General features: G+C 58.5%; 1 protein-coding gene across 1 annotated transcript in view; it reads right to left on the bottom strand.

The window, feature by feature from the left end:
- The window catches only part of SLC7A10 (solute carrier family 7 member 10), a 76,307-nt gene extending 65,642 nt beyond the window's left edge, over positions 1-10,665 (bottom strand). Inside the window, exons 1-4 of the mRNA XM_006168013.2 lie at positions 10,614-10,665; positions 5,336-5,461; positions 3,061-3,215; positions 1,609-1,667 (exon numbers count right to left, since the gene is read on the bottom strand). Of these exons, the coding sequence (XP_006168075.1) occupies positions 1,609-1,667; positions 3,061-3,215; positions 5,336-5,461; positions 10,614-10,665 (392 nt within the window). The remainder of the gene's footprint in view (positions 1-1,608; positions 1,668-3,060; positions 3,216-5,335; positions 5,462-10,613) is intronic.
- Between the last annotated feature and the right edge of the window lie 327 nt (positions 10,666-10,992).

Raw genomic sequence — 10,992 nt, 5'->3', positions numbered from 1 at the left:
TGCCCCCTCCGCCAGCTGGGTCATGGACCCCCCCATCCCCAGCCCATCCCTGGCCAGACTCAGGGATGTCAGATGCCACCTCTTCCTATCTGGGCTATTTCCCCAACAGCGTAGGGGACACCCTGGGCAGTGTTTGGCTCAAGACAGAAGCTGGTGTGCAGTTCAGGTGCTCAGTCCTGGTCTTAGAGCTCCTGGGAGTGTCATGGAGTAGCCTCCTGGGCACTGGGTGGCTGATGTCTGTGAGGGAAGCCACCAAATAGTGTGAAGGCCACCAGGAAAGCAAGGCAGTGTGTGCACATGCGCGGGTGCACATGCGCTCATGGGGGCATGACTCATACAGGCCTGGGCTTTGGGATGGTTCCTGGGGGCAGGAAGGGCTGTGTGTCTTTGTCTGCCCTGTGCATGTATGTGCATGTGTGTGTACCTGTGTGACCGCAGCGTATGTGTCTTTGCATGTGCATGTTTGTCTGTGTCTGTGAGTGTTTGTGTGGGTCTGTATAAATGCATGTGCCTACATGTGTATGGCTGTCTACACATCTCTGTGTAGGTGTGTGTGTGTGTGTGCGCGCACGCACACACACAGCTCTCTTGGCCCTGCCCTCCTAGGGCTGGTGCTGCTGGAGGGGTCCTGGGGCCTGCCTTCCCCCTGCCCCGCCCTCCTTCCCAGCACTCAGGGAGTGTTGACTCAGGGAGGGACGGGCAGCCTCGGTTCAGGATTTCCTGGTCAGGCAGAAGTGGTGCCTTGAAAAGGGAACAATGGTGTCCTGAAGTGGACACTGAGGGTCTGGACCGTGCAGGCTTTTGCTGTGCCTGCGGGAGCTGACAATAGAATGTCACCGGGCGGTGACTAGAGGCTGCCTCTCTGGGGAGGTGGCAATAGAGCTGAAACCTTACTGAGAAAAGGGGACAGCCAAGCAAAGACCTGAGGGAGCTGCAAGTCCAGAGAAACCAAGCGAAGTCCCAGAGATGGAGGCCAGCCGCATGGGGGGCAGATGGAACCACCATAGCCCCTCAGAGGGGCAGAGGTGTGGAGGGTGAGCGGGCCATACAGGCCCTTCCAGGAGCAGACTCGCTGCCCCTCAAACACGGTGCACGCTCAGCTACTGCGCAGAGCAAACAAACGTCACCCCAATAACCTGCTATCCAACCAACTTGCCACTTAACTAAGCCCTGTTTCCTGGGTTTAGAGTCACCCTCATCCCATCTCTGGGAAGCCTCTGGAGGCTGGGCGAGGACCAGGATCCGACTGGCATTTGCTCAGATCCCTGGCTGTTGGGTGAGGAGTCAGGCCTGGGACCTCTGGGCAGGGCAAGGGGAGCTGCCCGTCCTCACTGGGAGGCTGGTGTGTGGATGGAGCCTAGGACTTGCCAAAGGAGGGGAGGGCCGGGGCTCTTGCTGTGGCAGGGGGGAGGTGAGGGCCGGGTCTCTTGCTGTGGCAGGCGTGGAGGGCTGAGCAGGAGTGGGCGGAGGACAGGCCCCGAGACTGCTGCTCTTGGCCTGGCTCTGGCGTTGGCGAGGTTTGTGGCCACAGGGGAGCCATGTGTGGGCATGTCCCAGGGCTGCCCGCCCGCCGCTCCAGACACAGGACCTGCAGGCAGGCTGGCTCACCTGAACCAGCTGTCACGTGGTGGAAGGGAGCCAGGCAGGTCGCAGGGTGGCAGGGCCCTCTGGGGCCCAGCAGACAGGACAGAGGATTCCACTGCCAGGCTTCTATCCACTCACCCAGCTACTCCATACGGAGAGACCTACTATGTGCCAGATACAGATCCCCCTCCCAGGGGCCATCTAGCCAGGTAGATCCATAGGAGTCAATGGTCTGCCTCTGGGGACCAACCCTGAGACCCTTGCCCACTCCTCCAGCTGGGTCATGGGCACCCCCATCCCCAGCCCATCCCTGGCCAGACTCAGGGATGTCAGATGCCACCTCTTCCTATCTGGGCTATTTCCCCAACAGCGTAGGGGACACCCTGGGCAGTGTTTGGCTCAAGACAGAAGCTGGTGTGCAGTTCAGGTGCTCAGTCCTGGTCTTAGAGCTCCTGGGAGTGTCATGGAGTAGCCTCCTGGGCACTGGGTGGCTGATGTCTGTGAGGGAAGCCACCAAATAGTGTGAAGGCCACCAGGAAAGCAAGGCAGTGTGTGCACATGCGCGGGTGCACATGCGCTCATGGGGGCATGACTCATACAGGCCTGGGCTTTGGGATGGTTCCTGGGGGCAGGAAGGGCTGTGTGTCTTTGTCTGCCCTGTGCATGTATGTGCATGTGTGTGTACCTGTGTGACCGCAGCGTATGTGTCTTTGCATGTGCATGTTTGTCTGTGTCTGTGAGTGTTTGTGTGGGTCTGTATAAATGCATGTGCCTACATGTGTATGGCTGTCTACACATCTCTGTGTAGGTGTGTGTGTGTGTGTGCGCGCACGCACACACACAGCTCTCTTGGCCCTGCCCTCCTAGGGCTGGTGCTGCTGGAGGGGTCCTGGGGCCTGCCTTCCCCCTGCCCCGCCCTCCTTCCCAGCACTCAGGGAGTGTTGACTCAGGGAGGGACGGGCAGCCTCGGTTCAGGATTTCCTGGTCAGGCAGAAGTGGTGCCTTGAAAAGGGAACAATGGTGTCCTGAAGTGGACACTGAGGGTCTGGACCGTGCAGGCTTTTGCTGTGCCTGCGGCCAAGAGGCCACGTGCCTACCTCGCTGGGATTTCCGAGGCAGCCACAGAAAGTCTTCACCCTGTGCCAGGTCAAAGGAAACGCCACCCACCAGGCGGGCAGGCTGGGGGCCCTAGACCTGGATGTCTTTTTGCTGCTGCGGAGGCAGGGACAGCACCCCCAGGGTAGCATTTCATGAGCAATAAGGGGCTGTCAAGGCTCCTCCAACTAAGCAGCTTTACCCCCAAGCCTCAACAAAGAAAAATGACACTCCGGTGGCTACTGATTTATCAATCTCAGCGTCCATGAAAAGCTCCAAAGGAACTCCGCCATGTGGGGGGCCGTCTGGAAGCATCGCCCCTCCGGGGCCAGAGTCCTGTCCTGGAGCTCATGAGACATACAGAGCCTGGGCTGTGCCCACCTGCTGAGGCAACATCTGTGCTGTAGCAGGGTTTACACCGCTGTCACCTCCTGTCACCTCTGAGAGCCTGGGGCCTCTGAGCAGCAGCCGCTTGCAATGCAGATACTGAGCCTCCTCCATGCCTTCACCCCCATTTCCCCGGCATGGCCCCAGGTCTTGGATCAGGCAGAAGGCAAGGCTGACTGGGAGGCTGAATCCGAGAAGGTGAGCACTAAGCCACCCTGCCACCACGTCCTTGTACCCTGCCCCACCAGGTGCTCCCTGCTCCAGCCTGGCGGGGAGGGCCTAATCCCCAGGCCAAAGTGGGGATTTGCATCCCAGAGGCTGCTAATATGGCCGTGGCTCCCTGGTCAGTGTCAGCGTCAGCGCTTGCTCTTTCAAGAAGGAAGACGCTCTCCTCTGGGTGGGCATGGAGCTGTGCCTGCCCCAGCTTAGCCAGGCTCCTTGTAGAAGGTGGTGGGAATCTAGCCCGATGGCATGGAGCTTTGCTGCCCCTGAGCAGGGTCATAAGCAGCAGCTTCCTTGGGGGTCGCCAGAGAAACGCTAGTCTCTCTGTGCCCCTGTGAGCTCGGGCTTAGGCACAGACACCACTTCCAGTCCTGCATCCTGCCACCAACCCTGTCCCCTGCCAGGGAAACAGGCATTATCCTGACCCCTCCCACCCACTCTGACCTGCCTCTTCTGCCCCATCCTCACCCCACTAGGCAGGACGCCCCAGAGGCTGAGCTGCTAGAGGCAAACAGAGCTGCTTTAAGAGCCTCGGCCTCCTTTCTCCTGCCTTGGTACAACCAGGATCCTGGCACAGGTCCACCTCGAGGTGACAAGGAGGGTGACAGAGGACCTGGGGGCTGCAGAGAGTCAGTGCCCTGGGCCACTCCAGGGCCCCTGGTGTAGCGGGCAGTAGGGTGGTGCCTGGGCTCTGCACTCTGGCCCTCCCTACACTGGGCAGCCACGAGCCGGGCCAGCCAGGCGGCCGTTAATAATTTACCCAGGGCCTGGGCCTTGACCTCGCGGGCCTCTGAGTAAACAGGCCTTTCTGGCCAAGTGTCCACAGCCTGCTGGAGCCCGCTGGGCCCCTCACGGCCTCTCCGCCCCTTGACCTCTTCTGCCCTTTCAGTCCAGGCCTCTCTCCCCCTCCCCAGCTGCAGAGCTGGAGCCCTGAAGGGTGGTTGGGATGAGTGGGCCTCTCCGCTCCCCACCATGGATCAGCCTTGGAAACTGTTCCCACCCCTGGCACTAGCCCTGTTCTCTTTACACCCTCTTCCCCACCCTCTGGCCTTTGGGGTAGGCTCCTCCTTCTTGTGCTGGCGTGTGCCAATTGGGGTTTCTCAAGCCCTGGCCTCAGTCCCCTGGTCGGCACTGCTGGGGCCCCTGGCACAGCCTCGAGCCCCCCAGGGCTGAACTTCTGTGGGTGCAACAAGACCTGATGTGATTCTGAGGACGCTGGTATCTGGGACCTGTCGCAGTGTCAACACCGTCACAGGCAGGCCAGGCTTGGGGCAGGTGACCCTGACCTACGTGGTGAGCTGCACTGAGCACCTGGCGTGCACAGTCAGGACCGGCTGTCAAGAGCTCTTGTTCGATCCCCAGCTCTGGCCTCACTGGCTGTGTGATCCTGGGCCAGTGTCCTGGCACCCTGGGCCTCAGTGTCCCAGCTCCCTGGGCCCCAGTGTCCCCATCTGTACAATAAGAAATGGAGCGGGACTCCCAGGGCTTTCCAGCTAAAGCATTCTAGACCCCATTCTGGATCGGAGTGAGGCTGAGGATAGGAACAGCCTGTGTTCCTAACCCACCCCGGGTAATCACTCACACACGCGGGTTCCAGAGGACCCTGATCCTGGCTGCCCACCATTCTCTTCCTTCTTCTGAGGCAGCCCCTGGTGTCCCCAAGCCCAGGGAAGTGGATCGGAAGTGGGTCACGTGCTCTGAGTGTCAGCCCTGAGACTTTTGCTAGAAATACTGAGAAAACTCATTTCCCTGGGTGGCAGAGCAGGGGAATGTGAGCCTAGTGGCTATCGTGCCAGGAGCCTGCCTGCACACAACAGGAAGTAGCACCGAGAGCTGGGCCTGGAGCGTGATGACTGAGACCGGCTGTGCCCGAGTCAGTACCCCCCGGACTCCTCCCTGACAAGAGCAGTCAGGCTCCTTTCCTGGTTCACACCTGACTCAGACCCTGCAGAGACAGATGCCACAGCTACACAGTAACCACGGGTGCGCACACCAGAGAACACTGATGCCAAATGTGACCGGCGAGCAGCGCTGGTGAAAAACCCACCTGGCTGCCGCGAGGGAGGTTCAGAGGAGATTTGGTGATCAAGGGGGCGGGCTAGGCCCTCTGCCAGGTAGTGAGAGGCAGAGGCCTTGGGTTGGTCCCCTGGGCTTTTGGGAGCTATCGAAGGTTCTGGACCAGGGAAGATGGGCAAGTGGGGCTTAGGCTGACAGGCTCACTACAAGGAGGTGGCTGTGAACGTCCACACTTGCATGGCTGTGCACGCTCATGTGCACGCTGAGTTTTGCATACAAAAATTATTCTGTGGCCCACCTTGGGAGCATTTGGGTTCCATCTCACTACAGAGGCTGGAGGTTGGCTCTGCAAGGAAGTAGGCGGGTCAGGGGCCTCCAGCCAGTCAGGCTCTTCCTCCATCTAGCACTTGTGGGTCCTGGGAGCCCAAGAACCTCCTGGGTGGAGGCAACCTGAGGAGAAGGGACTGCCTCTTCTGCTCTGCTGTGGAGGAGAAGCCGGGACTCAGTCCTGGGTCGAACAGATTCCTAGGTGCAGAGGGCTTCAGATACAATGAACTCGTACAGTACACACACAAACCTGCGCACAGGCACACACAGACACATATACACAGACCTGTGCACAGGCACACACAGACACATGCACACAGACACATGCACAGGCACACACGGATGCATGCACAGACATGTGCACAGGCACACACAGATGCATGCACAGGTACACACAGACACATGCACACTGACATGTACACAGACACACACACGTGTACATGCATATGCGGACATGTGCACATGCACACACAGACACATGCACACAGACATGTGCACAGGCACACACAGATGCATGCACAGACATGTGCACAGGCACACACACATGCACATACACACAGACATGTCTACCTGCACACACACACACAGACACGTGCACAGGTACACACAGACACATGCACACTGACATGTACACAGTCACACACACGTGCACATGGATAAGCGGACATGTGCACATGCACACACACAAACACACAGAGACACATGCACACAAACATGTGCACAGGCACACGCAGATGCATGCACACACACAGACACATGCACACAGACACATGCACACAGACATGTGCACAGGCACACACAGGTGCATGCACAGACATGTGCCCAGGCACACACGTGCACATATACATACAGATATGTCCACATGCATACACACAGACACATGCACAGGTACACACAGACACATGCACACCAGCATGTACAGGGTCACACATGTGCACATACATATGTCAACATGTGCATATGCACACACAGAGACACATGCACACATGTGCACAGGCACAAAAGATGCATGCACAGACATGTGCCCAGGCACACACGTGCACATATACATACAGATATGTCCACATGCATACACACAGACGCATGCACAGGTACACAGAGACACAAGCACACAGACATGTACAGCGTCACACATGTGCACATGCGTATGCGGACATGTGCACATGCACACACACAGACACAGACATGTGCACAGGCACACAGAGATGCATGCACACAGACATGTCCACATGCACACACACACAGACACGTGCACTGGCACACAGAGACACGTGTATACACACACACACACACACACACAGACATGCACACACACACTCACAGAAACCCCACTCACAGGCACAGCTATCTTGTGTGAGCCCTGGGACCTCTGTGAGCAGAAGGCAAGGTCAATGAGCAGGAAGGGCCAGAGGTAGCCGGCAGCTCACCTGGGAAAATCCCAGTTCCCAGCTCCAGCCTGGCTCCTGGGGCTCTGAAGAGGGCTCTTTGCCAGCTCAGACAAGCTGGATCGGGTGTCTGGAGATGTCCGACCCCACCGTGCTTACTCCGTCCTCCAGTCTCCTCCTCTGAGTCGCTTTCTCTGCATGCCTTGCCTTTGCCCTTGGCCTGTCTCAGCCCCAAGCCATTTCTAACTCTCAGCTCCTTCCTTTCTTGATTGGTCCCATTTTCTGTCTCCCTGAGGGGGCACAGGGCTCAGGCTCCTGGTTTGGGTATCTTCTCAGCGCCCCCTGCTCTACTTCCTCCATCCGACCTGCCCTTTGCCCTACAATTGCCAGCACCCAGGGGACCTGCCAGCCTCACCTCCTTCCCCAGCATCCGCAGTCCCCCACCACATCCCACCCCCGGGAGTCTGGCCAGTAACTGGGCCTTGGGGAGACCATGGAGCCAGGACACATGTCCTGGCCCCAGACAGAACCCTTGCCCTAGCTCCAGAGCTACAGCAGCTTGGTCCAATCTGCCCTCTGAAATCCCCAGAGAGGGTGAGGCCTCTTCTACTGGGCAGCTTCAGACTCTAACGCGTGCCCAGGCTGGGAAACTTGACCCTGTCCCAAGGCAGAAGGCAGGCGGAGCTGGATTGTGTTGGGGGATCCAGCAAAATGAGGTCCAGCCAGCAATGGGGTAGGAAGAAGGAATCTGTACCCCGTTACTCCCCTGGAAGGTCAGGGCCTCAGGGAAGAAGCAGGGATCATTCCCCACCTCTGGGTCTTACAGGAGTAGGGGCAAGGGAGCAGACACAGGGGGCCTCTGCAGGGTAAGAGCACCTTCCTGCCTGGGTACTTTCCACACCCTCGTGCTCACTGCTAAGCCCAGGCCAGAGCCTGCTGGTGCATACCTCCATGCAGCCCACCTGGGCTGGACTCGAAGAGGGAGGAGCCAGCCCAAAGCAGTTCCCCATCTGGCACCTGAAGCAGGGCTTGTCCTGAGCATACCCATTAGGCTGGAAGTCACAGGTCCAGGGTCAGGTTTACCACCCTTGGAAGATCCTACCTGCCACCCCGCCTGTCTGGGGCGCAGAGCTATATGGGAGATGCCCCAGCTCTTCACCCTAGAATCCAGGGCCAGGCCTAGATCTGAGCCCCGATAGGCTGGTGCTCACACAGGGCCTCTGGGAAGAAGCTCTCTAATCTCACTGAGCCCAGGGCTGCCCGCGGCTATAACAGCTGAGCCTGGGCAGTATAAAGAGATGTTACCGCTTTCTTCTCTCAGAGGCCTGCTGCCTGGCAGCATGGCCGTTAGCCCCACTCAGGCTGGCAGGGTCATGAGGGCTGGAAAATCCAGGTCACTTCTGCAGACCCAGGCAAAGGGTCTGCAGACCCAGGCCGAAGGGCCCCAGAGTCCTCAAGGTGCATATGCATGGCTGCACACTTACACGCATACACATGCATACGTGAACATGCACGTGCACACAAACACACACACACACACACACACACACACACACACGACCAGCTTGTTTCCCCAGGACCCAACCACCTGCTGGAAAGCCAAGAGCTGCCTTTTCAAAATAATGATTAAGAAGCAGCATTGACTATTCAAACCGAAACTCCCCAAAGCCCTTACTGGGGTACTCAGCTCCTCTGGAGTCTGTGGGTGAAAAGGTCTTACGATAGTGGAAAAATATTCTGCCGAAACGGAAGTCTTCCTCAATTTAGCTGAGTCATTTTCTTGTGGTTAAGGAAGTTGGGGTCACCTCTGGCCCTTCCCCTGATGCCCATGGCCCAGCCAACCTGGGAGACCCCAACCTCCTCTTGCCCCTGGTGGGGAGGCATGTCAGCCCCAGCTAACCGCCCCATCCTCCAGCAGAGCCCTCGGCAGGGAAGCCTTTCTTCTCTCAGAGGCCTGCTGCCTGGCAGCGTGGCCGTTAGCCCCACTCAGGCTGGCAGGGTCATGAGGGCTGGAAAATCCAGGTCACTTCTGCAGACCCAGGCAAAGGGTCTGCAGACCCAGGCCGAAGGGCCCCAGAGTCCTCAAGGTGCATATGCATGGCTGCACACTTACACGCATACACATGCATACGTGAACATGCACGTGCACACAAACACACACACACACACACACACACACACACACGACCAGCTTGTTTCCCCAGGACCCAACCACCTGCTGGAAAGCCAAGAGCTGCCTTTTCAAAATAATGATTAAGAAGCAGCATTGACTATTCAAACCGAAACTCCCCAAAGCCCTTACTGGGGTACTCAGCTCCTCTGGAGTCTGTGGGTGAAAAGGTCTTACGATAGTGGAAAAATATTCTGCCGAAACGGAAGTCTTCCTCAATTTAGCTGAGTCATTTTCTTGTGGTTAAGGAAGTTGGGGTCACCTCTGGCCCTTCCCCTGATGCCCATGGCCCAGCCAACCTGGGAGACCCCAACCTCCTCTTGCCCCTGGTGGGGAGGCATGTCAGCCCCAGCTAACCGCCCCATCCTCCAGCAGAGCCCTCGGCAGGCAAGACAACCCACCCCTCCAAGCCTCTTCTCACAGCTGCTTCCTCTCCTAGGTGGGAGCCCAGAGCCCTGGAAGTCCAGAGCTGCCCAGGGGTGGGGCAGAGTGGAACAGACCCAGCCACCTGGGCAGCTCCTATGGGCCCGAGTGTGCTCGTGGATTGACACTGTGCCCAGCTTGGGCTGCACTTAGCACGTGGCAGGCACTGGAACCCAGCTCCTCGGTGCTCAGTGGCTCAGATCTTGTGAGGGGCTGGCAGGTCAGGGCATGTTCCTAGAGGTGGACCAGTCAAGGGGCAGGTGCCTGGCCCTGCAGAGCTGTGGGCCCCGAGTAGGGCTCGTGGCAGCCAAGGACGGGGCCTCGGTCTCCTCCCAGATCCCAAGATCCTAAGTCCATGGGCAAAGGGCATGGCCTGGGTGTGGCAGACGCAGGTTCCCTCCCAGCCCCTACCCCCAGGAACCCCTTAGGAAGCCAGCCCCAGGGAGATGGAGAGATGGGGGCCTGAGTGCTGCCTGGAGGACCCTGGATGGGCCAAGAAGAAAAGGCCAGCTTTGTGAGTACCGGCCCTCCAGGTATGGCCACATTACGTACCAGAAACCAGCAACCTGGGACAGGTCCTTTCACCTGAGCCCTCTGTCTGAGCCCTGGGCTCCAACCTGGGCCACTGGGGGACAGCAGGGGCCAGGTCAGCCCGTGGTCCGAGCTCGGCTTCCTCAGCTGATGGGAGTCCTGTGCTATGTGGTGCTCTCTGTCCTGCCTAAAACACGGGGAGGCTGATGGGGGGTGAGGAATGTTGGGAAAATTCAAGGACCGGAGAAGTCAGGCGACTGAATCCAACACGTATGTGGAGTCACTGAAAGCCCTGATGGATTTGGGGTCCATAGGGGCCCCATGCTTCATGTGTGGGGTCTCTGCTCTTTGCTGGAAAGCAGCAAAGAAACAAGGGCCAGGCCGTCCTGGCTCAGAGAATGAGGCTGCCCTGCAGAACACCCCTCAGCCCAGAGGGCAGGGGGTCGGGGTGGGCGGCAGCAGCCAGACTTTACCTGTATCCCTGGAAGCAGCTGGGAAGATGACCAGGCACAGTAGGGCCCGCATGGGACCCCTAAACCAGAAAGCTTAGGAGAACTGCAGCTAATACCAGGCCGGGCCCCCTCCCCAGGGGGCCCCTCGGCCCATCTCAGTGCCCAGCAGGCGTCCGCCACGGTGGCCCTGGGGGCTGTGTCGCCAAGACTCAAGAGTCATCCCACACCCACTTGGACTGGGTCCTCCCGAGGCTCTGGCAGCCAACATTTTAGGAAATTAGGTGAGGGGGGCCTGGGACGAGGGTGAGGAAGAGAACAATTTATGTCTAAAAGTCATCTTGAAATTTTCAACATATTTTTTATTTTTCAAAACAAAAGCTCTAAACGGTGTGGGGGGAGT

Source organism: Tupaia chinensis, unplaced genomic scaffold, assembly GCF_000334495.1.
Source record: "Tupaia chinensis unplaced genomic scaffold, TupChi_1.0 Scaffold145396_1, whole genome shotgun sequence".
Taxonomy (NCBI): Eukaryota; Metazoa; Chordata; class Mammalia; order Scandentia; family Tupaiidae; genus Tupaia; species Tupaia belangeri.
The sequence above is the reverse complement of the archived record's forward strand: the minus strand, read 5'-3'. Positions and strand labels throughout refer to the sequence as shown.